Below are 17576 nucleotides of genomic sequence, written 5' to 3' on the forward strand. Positions count from 1 at the left end.
TGCACGAAATTACATTTAAAATCAGGTTGTTTCCAGCAAACAACCAGTGTAATAGTTTATTGGATCTAATCAAACACAGAGCATCATGTGGGTTAACACTGGCCAATATTTAGATTTTCAATAACCTTCCCCCCATATATATATATATATATATATATATATATATATATATATATATAACCCCCCACAGTCTGCCAATTGCTCAGGTCCAGTTGGCAGATAGACTGTTTCGATTGGCTGAAAGCATCATCTGCTGCTGGGGCGGCTGTTTGGCAGTGAGCCAGGCAACTGTTGTCAAGAGAAACAAATTGTTCCATTTCACTTTTGATGGTTTTGGTGAGCTGCCATGAAGATCATTCAGGGTGTGGTTTATCATCCACATATCAATAACGCTGTCCATCCACCTCTCATCAGATTTCTTTACTCTATCATTTCTTTTTCTCTCTCTCTCACACACACACACACACACACACACACACACACACACACACACACACACACACACACACACACACACACACACACACACACACTTCAGTGTAGTCCATGGCCAGGGTTGGTATTGGACTGGTATCCTATTGATTGTTCTCCTATTGCTGCTATGGTCCGTTGTACTTTTTCCACTCTCACAAAGGTTATTGCAATTACACACACACACACACACACACACACAGGAAATTACTATTGTATGGGAGGCCTAGCTTCCCATTTTTGCTCGCTTTCCAACTCAATTACAGCTTTTGCCAACTAATCATTTTCAGTGACAGGGACGACAACACATTTTCCCCTCTGGGCTACGTTCAGTTAAACCCTGAGTGGCTGAGCCTCATAATGATGACAGTGTAAGCCCACTGCTTTTTAACCTTGCTTTGCTCCTTGTGTTGACTCTTGCTGTGAGTGTCCAGAAAGGAAAACTCTTTTTTTTGTCATAATAAAAAAAGTTGAATAATTGCAGCGCGGGTTTCGGTCCTATCCTGAATACCCCTTACTGTTTCACACCATTAGATTGCTTTACAGCACATGTGTCAAACTCAAGACCCGCGGGCCAAATCCGGCCCCTTGCAGGTTTAGATCTGGCCCGTATATAAATTTGGGTTCACGATACATTTTGGCCCTCCTAGTTGTGGACCAAAACAAGAACACAAGAAAGTGTTTTTTAAACTGCAGTTACCTGACATTCAAAGCCGAATATGGCAGATTTGCCGACTCTGAGACTCAGAAATTGCCCCAGAAGGAACTCTTTTGATGACTTTTGTAGGGCTTCATGTCAACAAAAATGTCGGAAAAGCAAAAAATTTACCAAAAAGCCACAAAAAAGTCCGAAAAAAATGAGGAAAAAAGCTACCAAAATGTTAAAAAAGTGACAAAGCATGCAGTAACAAAAGCACGTCAATAATATCTCCATGTCTGGCCCTCGGTGGGATGCTCTTTTTCCAGTGTGGCCCTCTGGGAAATTGAGTTTGACCCCCTGCTTTACAGGTTTTAATCACATTAGTCGAATCAATGTTATGTTGTTATATTTCATTTTTAGGCTTCAAGGAATGACAATTTTCATCGTCACGGATTGTGACCAAGTGGGCAAGATTCCCTGCACCCCCCACTTCTCCCCTGTGTTTGTCTTCATACATTTGTCCACATTTATTTAGTTATTTTCATATTGCATTCATTTTCAGCTTCGTATAATTTTACCATTGCTTTTGTGTAACATTTCAGCACCTACTATCCCAGTTTGTTTGTGTTGGAAGTGTTTAAATCTTTACATTGAGTACTTGTTTAACTTGACGTTTAAAATGACGTCATCGATGACATCCGAAGCCTGCCACGTGACTGGTTTATGAAGTGGTTTGAATCTACACGTTTTCATATACATCCATGATCTACACGAGCACATTCAATGCCCTCTGCCCAGTTAAACCACAGCCACTTTCCAGTTTTAGAATACTAATATTGCCCCTCCTGCTATTATTATATTATGACCACAGAGGTTTGAACAGTTGATTGTTTGTTTCTTCACACTCACCTTTTCTCTGTTACTTTGTCCAGTCCACCATTCAAGGAATGTTTGGGGAGGAGCCGCCGAGCTTTTCCTGTGTATTTTATGTTGATGATGTCATCACTGACATCATTGGACTGAACCAACTGTTGGGGTTTCTTGTGTGTAGAGATATTTCATATTTTTGTTTGATGCATTTGAGGGGTTATCATGGGACTTACTTACCTTGTAAAGTGTCTGTGTGTGAAGGGCACAGACATGTTAAAGTTCCATGGTAACAGCGAGTTGGACCAATCAGAGACGTCGCTGTTACGCTGAGGATTGCGTATTTTCCATAAGATTGCGAATAAAACATGTTTTTCTTAAAGTGCTCATATTATGCTTTTTTTGCCTTTCCCCTTTCCTCTATTGTGTCATATATCTTTTTTTGTGCATGTTATAGGTTTACAAAGTGAAAAAGCCCAAAGTCCCCCCCAAAGGGGCTTACCATCTCCAACAGAAAACACTGTTCACAAACTGCTCCAAACAGCTCTATTGTAGTCCAGCCTTTACTTCAGAGACAAACATGGTCACTTTGTAACACACGTTATAATGCTCGCCTAGCTGCTAGCGTGGCACGCCCTCATACTCTGCTTCTGACTGGCTAGTAGTCCTTACCTAGCTACTGCGCATCTGCGACTCCCAACAAAGATGGAACAGAAGTGAGATGCCTCACTCTGTAGCTAAAACAGAGAGCTCAACACACAGGGTGAAAAGAGGAGCTGCAGCAGTGGACAGTACAACAAATATATGGTGTTTCTTGAAAATGAAACCATGTAAACCTATTCTGGTACAACCTCTAAATACAATTATGAACCTGAAAAATGAGAATAATAGGAGCACTTTAAAACAAGGTTGGTTTCATGAGGACTTCTAGCTTCTACAGGAGCAGAAACTTTCACTACTCAACCTCGTAGCTCGTGGTCAGTCTACCTCGGATGGTTTAGACCTCATGGCTACTAATTATAATCCTTATGGAGAAAACCAATGGGACACCACACTGTAAAGGCATTTGCATTTTGCTGCTCAGGGAGGGAAAATAAGAATTGATTGCTTGTACAGAGTATAGATGAGAAACCACGCTGCCACCAACACATGCTTGGTTTATCGGCATGGTACGAGTAGATTTTGGTATTTTGCTCAGGTTTTCTTTTGATTGTTTCAATTTTTTTTATTTCATTTTAAAGGTCTCACTTATAAATGTATTTGGCCATACTGTAAATTAATATGCACTCGTTGGAATTCAAGAAGTCTGGCTCCCTATCAATTGTGTTGACACTCTGGCTATACGCTACATGAGACTCGTATCACAAAATAATGAAAAAATGTCCATCACAATTTCCTGGTGATGATATTCAATTTACAAATAATTCTTAAACATTGAAATCTTCTCGAGCTGGAACCAGGAAAATGTGTGCCATTTTTGCTAAATAACCCACTTTTCATTGACTAATTGGTTTAACAACTCATAATGTCAGCACTATACCCCATTCATCAATCACAGGCAGCACTCACTTTTTATTATTTCATCTTCGATGCACCATCCACGACGACCAGCCATACACACATCACTGGACATTCAGCCTCAGCCCAACATACAGTTATTACTTTACTAGTCTATATCCTCCACGTTCCACTTCTGGGATTGCTCCGTTGGCGACGGAAATTCTGCCGGATTTCACTTGTTTAGGCCAGATATCTGTTGCCTTGGGCTTCCTTTCTGTTGTCATTTTAAACTCCGGTGGATTTCTGAGGACTATGGTTAACTGCTCCTCAGATCTCTGCAGGGTAAATCCAGACAGCTAGCTAGACTATCTGTCCAATCAGAGTTTTCTGTTGCACGACTAAAACAACCTTTGAACGTACACACGTTCCACCAAAACAAGTTCCTTCCTGAGGCTATTTTGCAGCGGCACCATGGCTCTGTCTTAGCACCACCACCCAAGACTGATTGGTTTAAAGAAATGCCATTTTAAGATTTATCGTATTCTCGTTTTTCGGTCAAATGGCCTTTTGAATGGGAGTGCTAGGGGCACTACTATGATAGCATCAAAATCACTATTTTTAAAACACTAAGAAGGCTCGACACAACATGAGACTTTGCTCCGAGTATCATCAGGGGCTGTACACTTTAACAAAAGCATTGACAACATTGTTTGTGTACACAGAGTTTACTAAAAAGAAAGGTTTTAACAACTCACTGTAGCAATTGGTTTTTCCAGTTTCCGTTCGCCGCCATCTTGCCAGTCAATGCGATAGGAGGAAATGCCATTCTTATATGAGGCCTTTTTCAATTACAAGGTCAACATTGTTTTTCACTAACGACAAAACAACAAATTATCCGTGCATTTATATGGAACTAAGCTTTAGGAGCTTTCCATCTTTACTCTCGTCCCGGTTACGTTGCATTCGGAGATCGACTCTTTTTGACTGGCAAGATGGCGGCAAGCGGAAACAACAACTGCTAAAGTGAGTTGTTAAAACCTTTCTTTTAGTAAACTCTGTGTACACAAACAATGTTCTCTATGTTGGAGTTCATGTGGAGAGCCCCTGGTGATACTCGGAGCAAAGTTTCATGTTGTGTCGAGCCTTCTTAGTGTTTTAAAAATAGCGATTTTGATGCTATCATAGTAGTTCCCCTAGCACTCCCATTCAAAAGGCCATTTGACCGAAAACGACAATACAGTAAATCTTAAAAGTGGCGTTCCCGTCCTAATTATGCTTTTAAACAAAAGTTTGACTCGGGTACATTCACAAAAAGACCCTAGGTTGCATTTTGACGAGAGTTACGCTTTAACACTTCCTCATGCCATTTCAGAACAGGGGAAGACCCTGTGACATCACACCTGACCCTGATGTCACTCTGTCCTGGAGTACATACCATGTAGATACATATAGTTTGATGTTAAAGCCGTGCCAGTGCATCTCTCTCACATACTCCACGTAACCCCTTCAAACTGTCAGCGTTCTTTCTAACAGCATCTAAAGACTGGAATATGTCGCCAATGCAAATAAAAGAAGTAAATACTTATCGTTGTTTTAGCTGAAGAAATGGCTTATTGGTAATCAGATATGTGCACATTAGACTGCCTGCCTGTTGACTTGATTTGTCTTGTTTTGTTGCTTGCTGTTCGTTACTTGTTGTTGTGCATTGTGCCTGTTTGAATGTTGGTCTGTGTATGTTGCTTTTACGTGCTGACTGTATTATTAAGTCATTGCATTTTATTTTATTTAGGTTGCCATTTTAAAACTGGCCAGGGACAACAGATGAAGAAATTAGCCTGCGGAGCTAACTTTGGCTCATTTACAGTTACTTTGCTGTTGATTAATGAGCACTGTCCCCGTCAAATTTACAAATAAATGAAATGGAATGAAGCGCTTGTCTGAAGTACATAGCTTTATTTTTAATTAGGATTTTTCTTCCTGAAAAATAATGGACATACAAGATTTTGGACATACAAGATTTTCACCCAACAGTGACGATTTGTTAGTCCTCAGACGCCACTGTAAGAACTGCTTGATGAATAGCACTCATGGCATATATCAGCCTAATAACAAGTGCCTTGACTTTAAGAAAACTGCCATCCAAATGTGAGCTTTATTACTACTGACTCTGGCACGCAAACATGTTTAACTATAGTTTATCCAATCAGTTAGATTGCCATCAAGCTGGGCTGGCACAACACACACACACACACACACACACACACACACACACACACACACACACACACAGTGACACATACAAAGTCTCCCATGCATTTACAACTCAGATTAGACTTTGAAAGAATTTGTGTTTACTCTTAGTCTCACAGCTGGAATTAACATGCGTTAAAGCCCTTCAGACTTAATAAGATATGTCTTTTTCTGTGCAACGCCTGTTGGGACAATTTTCTACAAGCTCTGCTTACCCATCTCTCTGCTGCCTCCCATCTTTTTCCGTCCTTCCATCTTCATCACCTTTTCAGTCGCTGTCTCTCTCCCTGTCTTTCTATTTGTCTTTTCCCCAGAGGTGTGAGTCCAGATTGAGTCATCCCCCTTTTTCACAGACAGCCTCTTCTCGCTGTGTCCATTCTCCTCCTATATTATATATTTTTTTATGTCAGTGTATGAGTGTCTATAATATGTAAATTCCAGGGACCGCCTGTGTGTGTGATGGAGCTAAAAAATCAGTTTGTCCCTGGTTGAAAGCTGGTACTTAGTCATTGTATCCACATTACTGATGATTATTTATCAAAACTTTTGTGAAAAGCACCAATAGTCAACCCAGCAATATCGTCGCAATATCGACATTTATGTATTTGGTCAAAAGTATTGTGATATTTGATTTTCTTCATACCGCCCAGCCCTACGCTAATTGTGGGGAAATTGCAGCATTTGGGGAATAAAGTTATTTCATATTAGCACCAGAGGGAGTGAGTTTGAATGCACTGGCATGGTTTTAATCCTGTGTAAGCTGTTATGGGTTTACCATTGCCAAAACTGAAATTGGTAATTTTCTGCTAAAGCTAATGATAGTTGAACTATACCAGACTATTGCTGTCTCAAGTCTTCTATTAATTCCAAACTTACCTCCTGTGAGCAAGCAAATATTAAAATTTAGTTCCAGAGATCCACAGAAACAGGCAGCCTAATAATCAGAATGAATGTCCATTTTCTTTTACTTAAAGGAGAATTATGCAGTTTTTTTTTTAGCTTAATTTACCTTAACTGAACAGCTTCAGAGTCATTGGAATGGTTATATGACTTTTTTTGGGGTTGAATGGTGGTTGTCTCGCTCCTCCCTAGCCCCTGTGAGCAGAAAAACCACCCTTGCAGCTTTAGGAGGTCAGGAAGGATTGCGTGATATGTAACAAATTACTTTAGGCACTGCACACATACACACCCCCATCCAGGAACCGGCTAGCTATAAGAACAAGGTAGCGATGGAGTTTTTTACAATATATATATCTATTCTGAAGCTGTAGGGGGAGCTCTATAGAGAAACCTGCGAGCAAAAAGTGAGAGAACAGCGAAGAAATTGCCCAAACTGCATAGCGCCCCTTTAAGTTATTCAGACTCACATCATGTCCATGTTAACCAGTTTCTGGTTTGAAAGGCGGTCGTATTATTTTGCCTTAACCAATGAGTAGTGAGTTATATAACACAGGGTGATTGCTAGGAGCAGTTAACTTACTCTACTGATGATTGAAGAAAGAGGCCAATTTGAAGCAATATTATTGATTTCTTTGGCTTCTTGGAAGCAGCAGAGCAATCTATAAACACAACACTGGCATATTATCATCGTGATATCATTACATCCAGCAGACACAGAGAAACATTGGCATTCATTTGGGGTGGTGTTGGAGTCCACCCGACAAACGTGAGTCTTCTTTTGTCTCTATTTTGGACTCCTGGGAAAAAATATCCATCTCTTTAGGTTCTAAATGCTCCACTATGTTCACCAACTAGTCGCTTACTTTCCCTGTCTGCTGTTTGGTGCTTGGCAGGTAGTGTGCAGTGAGTTTAGCAGAGCTTTTATGTATGTCAAAAAATGAGATGGATGAGAGTGCTGAGAGTGAACCAAAACAGTAAATATGCAACACCAAAGCCTGAGGAAAACGACAGTTTTGCAGGGTTGCAAAATCTCTGTGGGTTTGTCATTTGGAATGACCCCTTTCACATTGCACATAGTCATTTGATCCATTGTTAATTGAACTAATATTGATTACTATAGCTGTAAGAGTTACTATGTCTGCTTTAAGTCCATTTTCAGTGACCTGTACAGCCGCGTTGATCTCATCCACGATTGTGCACAGAAAGTTGACGTCCCCATTCTTAACCCTGCCTACCAAGCTCTGTTTTTACAACTGCTATCTGCAAACAGCCATCAGTGAGCACATCACCAGACTTTATTAAATCATTAAATAAATTGTAATGTAATGTGGGCGGCGATTCAGAGAACCAGTCTATAAACAGCAGGGGTGTAAAATTTCCCCGGTCTCACGATTTCGATTGCGATTATCCTGTCAACGATTCAAATCAATTCGATATCACGATGCGTCACATCCTCAATATTATTATATATTGCTTCACATGGTTTTCATCAACAAATTCTTAAAAAAGACAGTTACTGAATGTAGTGGACTCTGAACACAAACAAAAACAAGCAGCTCCCGGAGACAAAAAATTGATTATGGTCTGTCACTGCATTGATGCAGAATCATCCAGTTCCGCGTTGCAGTGCATCATTGCAGTGATTCATTTCAACACCCCCGATAAACAGTAGGGGTGGGGGAAAGAAAATCAATTCTTGGATGCATCGCGATTCACTCTTGAAAGATTATGACTCGATGCAGAAAATTCAACATCCAAATTTTTTGTGACTGTGAGCAAATGTAAATGCATATATATATGTATATATATATATATTTTTTTTTTTTCTCCATCTGTTTATTTAAATTACGGCTATTTACACATACTCTATGTTTTAAAAGTAGCCTATAAACACAGTGAGAAAAAATTAATCATGTATAGAAAACCATTTTTCGATGCATCAATAATCGTTTTCATCATCGTATCATAGCCCTCTAAATTGGAATCGACTCGGAGGTGCCTAAAGATTCCCACGCCTGATAAACAGGTACACCAAGAATCCATATTCTATACATTCATATGTCTGCCTTTTCATTCTTTGTTTCTCTCAACACAACGATCACATCTTTATTGCAACACACGCATACCCTAGTTTGACATACATGTGCACCCATATATGTGTTAATGCACTCATTTAGGCATCAGCCTCTCCAAGGCAGGCAAAAAGACAAAAAAAACGGCATCGAAGCCAGTTGATTCCACAGAGATTTGATTTATATGCTAATCCAAGAAAAACAAACACGGAGGCTTAACATCCAACACCTGAATAGTCTCCCACAATAGATTTGTTTGCCTCAGTAAGATGAACTGGTAGAGTGAGCACCTGACTGGAAGACAGCATGCGACCCGGGGACGATTAGAAGGAACCTACGGGTTGCCTGTTTCGCTGTAGTGAGCGGTGCTTATTTTGATTCTTTCAGATGGGATACGTTTCCAGTGGGTTTGCTCGCCTGGCTAGTCACGCCTCTCCCTGGCTTCCACAGGATACTCTATTATCTGCTACGTTTGCTTCCCTAACGGAGGGATAAAATCTCATCTGCCTCAGTCAGAGACAATACACAATGTGTGTGTATGTGTGTGTGTGTGTGTGTGTGTGTTTGTGTGTCCAGGAGGGTACAAGCCAAAATTAACCCACCGCTTGTGTGTGTGTCTTTGTTGATGCAGTGAGTGATTTACTGTACAGAACTAGACCTAGGAGGACACTATCAATGATTTAGATTCAAAACACTGGGTTACTGGTAACATATTCTTTGTAAATCTTTACGGTAACACTTTATTTGATGGGGTGTGCATAACACTGACATGACAACGTCATTATTATGACATGACATCTGCCAAGAACATGAAGGAGTCATTTTGAGTGTTCATGACTCACTGCCATTAAGTGTCATTGGGTAAATGATGACACTTTTAATGCAAAGCTAGCATTGTCCGAGATGTCTTTGTCATGACAACTTGACTTTAAGCAAGACAGTACAACCTGTCATAAATTTGTCATGACAGGCCCAATTATCAAAATTTAATAAACTATTTAGCTTTATGTGTTAACATTACATTAAAATGTCATTAAAAATGACATTAAAATGTCAAACTGCTCTTATAATGTTAAAGACATCTTAATGACAAGTCCAAATGGTTCAACTTTACTTGAGGTTATGGATATTATTAATGACACCGTCATATAAGCATTTGATGCTGAAATCAAACTTCATGACAGATTCAAATTGTTCCACTTTACTTGAGGTCAAGTTAAAATATTCATGACACAATTATAACGCTCTCACGACAGACAATGCAAAAACTAACCACTTAATGAGTACAAGTAAAGTTGAACCATTTGGACTTAAAATGTCTTAAACGTTATAAGACCAGTTTGATGACCATGTAAAAACCAACCTCTTAATGACATTTTAATGTAATGTTAACACATAAAGCTAAAGAGTTTATTAAAGTTTGATAAATGTGCCTGTCATGACATATTTATGACAGGTTATGTTGTCTAAGTCAGGGGTCTTCAATGTTTTTCAAACCAAGGACCCCTTAACTTTAAGAGACGGAGCAGGGACCCCCTACTACATATATTGTATAAAATGAAGTTGCATATTAAACTGGGCCTACAATAAACATGCAGGGCAGCCTAAAGCCTTTATACTTACCTTATTAGTGCACAGAATACTAAGATATTAAAATAGCCTTATAATTGTTGGCATGGTTTTATAAATCATGTTTTAGTGTTAAACATACATGTGGCAGAGTGAATCCTTAGGATGAACTGCATCTGTGGACGGCATCTTACTTTAAAAAAGTAATTAGTTACAGTTACAAATTACTTCTCCCAAAAGTAATTGAGTTAGTAAATCAGTTACCACATTGTAAAAGTAATTAGTTACTCAGCAAAGTAACTGTGACGTTATTTTTCATGCTCTATAACGCTATTACGTTCTATAACATCTTTAACATCAAATATGTTCATATTAACTGATTGAAGAATAAAAACACTATATACAGTATTTTAGAACATTTGGTATTTAGGATAGATCTGAATGACTCAGACTCCAAAGTGGACAGGGGTAGCATGCTTTTAACAACATACCTTGCAATCAATGTGTTCAGCTCGGCCTTGGTCACCTGTTGCTGACCCGAAAAATCAAGCGTTGCTTGTTTTAACAGAGTGGCTGCGTCTCCTTCGCTGGAGCTCACGCTAGCTGCATTTGGGCTTGGGCTTGGGTTAGCAGCAGCAACAAGTGTCCTGTTAGCATGTGCTGATGTGAGGTGCTTCATAAGATTCGAGTTGCTTGAGGCAGACGTGGATAAAGTCTTTTTTCCTGGGCATAGCGTGCATGTTACATAAACATTCTTGCCTTTAATTTCAATGAGCGAGAAGTAGTGCCGGTACTTCCAGTTCGAGAACGCTACCTTTGAATTTCCCTGGCTCGTCGCCATTGTCGCTGTCTTGTGTTTAGTGGTAGTCAGAGCGTGCAGTGAGACAGCGTGAGCAGGGCATCCGCCCACCCAGCCAATCATCATCGCATTTGCAAGGGTGTCATCATCCTCCCCCCCCCCCTGCTCTCTCCAGGCAGCTGATGTGTAGCCAAAGCCTGACACCTCGCGCTTCATTCAACCAAATTGTAGTAACGCGCCACTTTATATTCTCAGTAACGATAACGGCGTTGCAACGATGGGAAAAGTAATTAATTAGATTGCTCCGTTACTGAAAAAATAACGCCGTCAGTAACGCCGTTATACTTAAACGCCGTTACTCCCAACACTGGTGGACGGCTACCTTACATACAGGTCAGTAGGCATATCGTCACTGGGGATTTATATTTGCTAATAATATGTTAGATTCATGGCTTTTTAAATTTTTCTAAAAAAAACTTCAAAAATGAACAATAATTTGGAGGCCCCCCCTTCATTGACTCTGAGGACCCCCTAGGGGTCCCGGACCCCCTGTTGAAGATCCCTGCTCTAGGTTAATGTCAATCTGTCGTTACAAAGACATCGACAGGTTGTACTGTCTTGTTTAATGTCATGTTGTCGTAACACAGGGTTGGTTGTCTTCGTTAATGTCAAGTTGTCATGACAAAGACATCTCGGACGATGCTAGCTTTGCATTAAAAGTGTCATGATTTACCAAATGACACTTAATGACAACAGTCATGAACACTCAGAATGACCCCTTCATGTTCATGACAGGTGTCATATCATAATAATGAGTGTCATGTCAGTCTTATGAACACCCCTTCACATAAAGTGTTACCATCTTTACAATCATTCTTCGAAAGAATCAACCTGGCCTGCCAAATTTTCTTCTAAACTTGCCATTTTCAGCGTGTAGCTTCCTACTTCGAAGTTTGATGTTTCCCGAAATTTGAGAACGGCGACACACGGAGAGCGGAAGGCGATGGACATCCTGGAAATGTACTTCCGTTGATCCAGACTAGGGCTAGTTCAACTTCCATTCTAAATGCCTGCTGCTTGAGGCAGAGAGTCATACGAGAGCAGGCGGAGTGGAATACCTTGAGTTTAATATGATCCCCATCCACGGTGACCTCCTGCCTCTCAGGGGGAAATGGCGGTGCAGGTGATGCTGCCACAACATGAACACCTTTATGTAATTCTTCTCCACACTGCTGCCCCAAAACATCTGTCTGCATCCATCCTGCAGCCGTTAACCGTGTGAAACTGTGTGTGTGAGCGTGTGTCTAAGCACGTATTTGTGTCCGTGCAAAGACAAGCGCTTGCTCATTACACAAATAGCTTCAAAGAATGTTCCGAACCAGTCATCTCTGATCGTTTGTGCCACTGCACATTTCAAACGAGTCCTTTGTGAAAATGGAACACTCACAAATGCTTTTTTTTTTATTTATTTTTTTATGGTTGACACATGCTGGTTTCTGCTATAAATACGATCAAAGTGGAAGCTATTTTCCGGCAATAACTGAAAAAAGTTGAAGACGTATAAATGTTGCCAGACTGCACTGAACAGATGGATACCCAGCTGACCCGGTCACTGAAACGGCTTTGATTGCACCTGCAGTTTCCAGGCATATTTCTTTCCTTTTCTGTCTGCACAGTCATTCTTTTCTTTTCTCAAACAACCATAACAGGTTTCTCTGGGAAGAGAGAACTTTGGTTTTTGTGTTTCAACTTGATAAGATCACAGGTGACCTTTTCAAAACAAGTTAAAGCTGGAATGTCCTTTTGTTGCTCTTCTTCTGAGCTCTGGGCTCTCCTACAGTGCGTCCCACTTGTCACGGGAATACAAAGTCCAAGATATTTGCGCCGTTTGCAGTGACTTGGGGTTTAGTTGCCTCTTTCTCCATGACTCACTCGGCATAAAGCATGACAGGATTATGTTTCGGCCTCTAAACTGTCCCCGCACACTCTCTCTCTCTCTCTCTCTCTCTCTCTTTCTTTCTCTCTCTCTCTCTCTCTCTCTCTCGCCACAATTTAGAGGAGGTTTTGTGGCCGCTTGGCTTGGCTGCATCCCTGGTGTCAAAGTGCGAAAAGCTGTCAGACAGGGCTATGAGTCAGGGATGGCGTCATGATAAAGGCACTGCAGTGGTTCTCAGCCATGTGGATATGTGTGTGTGGTGAGGAGCCAGGGTAATGGGCCATTTTATGGCCCATATAGCGGTGATGTTATCATGGGCTTTGCTCACACAAGGTGATTATGGTGGTAGAATGATATGAGACATTAGAGTGATATGAGGCATTATACAAATGGTAAGACCTTTTGTAGCCTTTATTCTACTTGTCCAATGCAGATTTACTTTTTATACTTTTTTTATATGAAAAAGGGAAAAATGCACATGAACTAACACTGGCATTAGATCAAAATCAATGTAAATGTACCGGGGTTAGCACAACGGCCATCTTTTTCAACTGTAGTCTCGACACAACTAAAAGCTGACAAAAGATAAAAACCATAAGCACAAAGTGAAGTTGTAGAGTTGGGTCGTAGGTTTCATGCTTCTTGCGTTCAGCGCGGTCGGGGCGCTGCGGTGCGGCGCGAATGGTCACCGCGGCGCGAACAGTCTGACCTTTCATACTGATTGCTGTCAGAGCGCCCAGAACGGCTCAAAGAACGGACCTCTTCTCTCCTGTAGCCAATCACTGCAATGCGGTCTATGCGACCGCACGTGTTGTTACAAAATCCTGAAGGTGCGCGGTGCGGCACCAAACGCCCAGCGCATGGTCGCCTAGCACGCGGTCGCCAATCGCTCCATGCCGACCGTGCTGAACGCAAGAAGCATGAAACAGCTTTTAGGGTTCGGTTCATTTTTTATAATAAGACTAATTGACTTGCTAAGATTTTTTTTGTAGTGTGTATATGTGTGTGCATGTTTTATACTGCATATTTTGCCACATGAAGACAATGTAACTCTCCTGCGTGTGTCACTGTGCAGGTGATTCCTTGTTCCCAAAGAGACCAGTGCTGTTGGAACAACACAGGGGCATAACTGCTGTTGCTGTGGTTTGTTTAGTGCCTCCTCACCTGTGTGTTCACACTGTCGCTCCCCCTCTCTCTCTCTCTCTCTCTCTCTCTCTCTCTCTCTCTCTCTCTCTCTCTCTCTCTCTCTGTCCCCGTACCCCCAGAGAGGTGAAGCATCATGGGGAAACACAACAGCAAGCTGGCTCCAGAGGTTCTGGACGACCTGACCAAGAACACCGAATTCAACGAGGCAGAGCTCAAGCAGTGGTACAAAGGCTTCCTCAAAGACTGTCCCTCTGGCATCCTCAACCTGGATGAGTTCCAGCAGCTCTATGTTAAGGTGAGGCTGAGGCGGAGGGCAGGAGACAGGCATGAATAAGCAAAGGAAGCAGAGGAAGTGAAATCCTGGCAGTTTATCATGTAGTAATAAGTAGGGCTGGGGTCTTTACACAAAGTTAGGTTATGCAGTGTTTTCTCAAAGCTATTTTCTACAGTGAACATTTTTTTTCAATAGTTATATAAATGAGAGAGAAAGCTTATGTTTCCATGGCTGACTAATGGTCCTGTGCTTTGGGTATAGACTGTGACTCTGTTGATGCCTAAAACTCCCTCAGAACATTCCAGAGCCTTTGAGATGGCACAGCGCCACAGCAACCCCATCATCACTGACTCCCAAAAGGACATATATGACGTTTCTGACACATCACATGTCATATATACTATTAAAGAGTCCCAGTTTTAAACACGTGGTTAACGTGAAAGAGTCAAAGTTTTAATCATATGGTTATTGTTTGAAACGGAACTACTTTGTCAGGTTTAAGAAAAGATCACGGTTTGGGTTAAAATTAGTACATTTGTTACGTAACTTAAGTTACGTACGTAAGCTAGGTATGCTATGTAGTTGTCTTGACTGTTTTTGTTAAGCACTTTGTAACATGGATTTTAAAAAAGTGCTCTATAAATAAGAATTATTGCTATTACAAGTTACAAAAAGTCAACGTTGACTTTTGGTTTCACACCGGACACAAAAAGTTTGTTTGACCCATCCATCCACCCCGAGCTCCTCCCTACGTAGACTTTGTCGCTCTTTTTACTACGTCACCTGACTTCCTCTTTTGCTGCCGGCCAGTGTTGTAGAACTCAAGATCGGTCTTGATCTCGAGACCAGTCTCGAGACCACTTTTTGAAGGTCTTGGTCTCGTCTCGGAATCAACCGCATTTGTCTCGATTTAAGACAAAAAGGACTCTGAATTTTATTTCAAGACTGGTCAAGACCATAGCTTGATTGTTTTATTAAAGCATTTCTTGTGATACATGTATGGCAATTGAAGGGGTGAATATTAAGAGAAGAATATTAATTTGTGTTTTGTGGGTGTTCTTCTATGGGAATGTGGATCTTTCAGATCAATTTGAGGAGTGCCTATGGTTAGCATTAGCAGTTTATCGTGGCATGCAGTGTGGGACTCACACTGGTCTGGTCTTGGTCTTGACTCGGTCTCACCCTGCCTTGGTCTTGGTCTTGACTCGGTCTCCATACACCCTGTTCTTGGTGATGACTTGGTCTTGGTTTAGGGATGGGAGAAGAACTTTAAACCAATCACAATTGTCTTGGACGGCACTAAGCTCCGCGTGGAGCCACTGTGCCGCTGCAAAATAGCCTCGGGAAGGAACTTGTTTTGGTGGAACATGTGTACGTTCAAAAGATCTTTTAGTCGTGCAACAGAAAACTCGGATTGGACAGATAGTCTAGCTAGCTGTCTGGATTTACCCTGCAGAGATCTGAGGAGCATTTAACAGGGGCGTAGCCCATAATTCTGGGACCTGTAGAAAGGTATTTTCTATGGGCCCCTCCCCGCATCCACAGCTATTCATTCTAGCATCTTTTTGGGCCCTCCTCACATGAGGGCCCTGGGTACTCGGTCCCCTTTTTCCCCCCAGTCCGACGTCCCTGGCAGTTAACCATAGTCCACATAAATTCGCTGAAAAGACATGCATCCGGCGGAATTCACGGAGCAATCACGGAAGTGGAACGTCGTGGATATGGACTAGGGTGGTCTTGACTACAACACTGCTGCCGTCATAATGACTATGCCCACTAGAGGTGCCCACCTAACATTATACATAAATATGGGTCATAATAAGCTGTTGCCCAGACAGCAGACATCAAGATATCCGGACTTTAAATCCTTAGTATGGGTCAAATTCTAAAAACACTGGATCCCTCTTTGCCCATAATGCAACTCAATAGGGCCTTTTAATGTGATGCACAATGTAACTGTCACCTCGATTTTCTCATATTCCACTCTCCAGTTTTTCCCATATGGTGATGCCTCAAAGTTCGCCCAGCATGCGTTTCGGACATTTGACAAGAACGGCGATGGGACCATCGACTTCAGAGAGTTCATCTGCGCCCTGTCCATCACCTCCAGGGGCAGCTTCGAGCAGAAACTCAACTGGGCCTTCAACATGTATGATCTGGACGGGGATGGGAAAATCACACGCATGGAGATGCTAGAGATCATCGAGGTATGCATTTGTGAGGAGGGAGTTAATGTGCGCCTGAGAATTTTTAATTTTATTTATTTGTAAAAGCCGTGTCCTCCACATAATGTAATCTGGGCTTCCTCCAGCAGTGAACATGTTCTCTCTTTATGGCTCTCTTTGTGATTTCTTCAGCTTTATTTGAATGCCAGCTACAGTTTCAGTGGGCCGAGGCAAAAGGAAATGAACGTTTGGCATTCAACTTCACATTACTAATAGTATTGGATAATAATTACTAATTTTATAGGAATGACAGGAAATCACTACACCAGCTTGTCATAATTAAAGCCACCGTGTGTAGAAATGATTATCTTTACATTTTACTGCTCGCATATGTTTTTGTTTGCAGGAATAAAATGTTAAAAGTCTATGTCTTTTTAGTGCAGTGCATCGCCATCTCCACTTGGTGACACCACTTTTTTTTATATAGAAGAAATCCTTTCTGTTATTCATAAGTTTAAAGAAAAAAATCTAACTTTTTTTTCTCGCCCTGTGCAGGCCATCTACAAGATGGTCGGCACTGTGATCATGATGCGTATGAACGAGGACGGGCTGACCCCGCAGCAGCGCGTGGACAAGATCTTCTCCAAGATGGACAAGGACCACAATGATGAGATCTCCCTGGAAGAGTTTAAAGAGGCCGCCAAGTCTGACCCCTCCATCGTCCTACTGCTGCAGTGTGACATGCAGAAGTAGAGAGAGGGATGGGTGGAGAAACAGAGGGGGGAGGGAGGGAGGGAAAGGAAGGAAGGATGGGGAAGAGTTGAACTGAAACAAGAGAAGGAAGGAGGATGAGAGAAAAGGGGCTGGGGAATGAAGGGAGGGACGCAGTTTAGGGAGGAGGAGGAGGAGGAGGTAGGGAAGCTTTTTTCCTTCTTTTTTTGAGGCAGTGATGACTGGCAATTAGCCGTGTTTGAAACACAGTGGACC

The 17576-nt window shown here is 41.6% G+C and overlaps 1 protein-coding gene across 1 annotated transcript in view; it reads left to right on the forward strand.

Moving 5' to 3' along the window:
* Positions 1–17367, forward strand: part of LOC120570824 (hippocalcin-like protein 4) — a 30848-nt gene extending 13481 nt beyond the window's left edge. The window contains exons 2-4 of the mRNA XM_039819392.1: positions 14270–14445; positions 16416–16631; positions 17145–17367. Of these exons, the coding sequence (XP_039675326.1) occupies positions 14284–14445; positions 16416–16631; positions 17145–17342 (576 nt within the window). The 5' untranslated portion in view covers positions 14270–14283 and the 3' untranslated portion in view covers positions 17343–17367. The remainder of the gene's footprint in view (positions 1–14269; positions 14446–16415; positions 16632–17144) is intronic.
* The last annotated feature ends 209 nt before the right edge of the window (positions 17368–17576 follow it).

This window comes from Perca fluviatilis, chromosome 13, assembly GCF_010015445.1.
Source record: "Perca fluviatilis chromosome 13, GENO_Pfluv_1.0, whole genome shotgun sequence".
Taxonomy (NCBI): domain Eukaryota; kingdom Metazoa; phylum Chordata; class Actinopteri; order Perciformes; family Percidae; genus Perca; species Perca fluviatilis.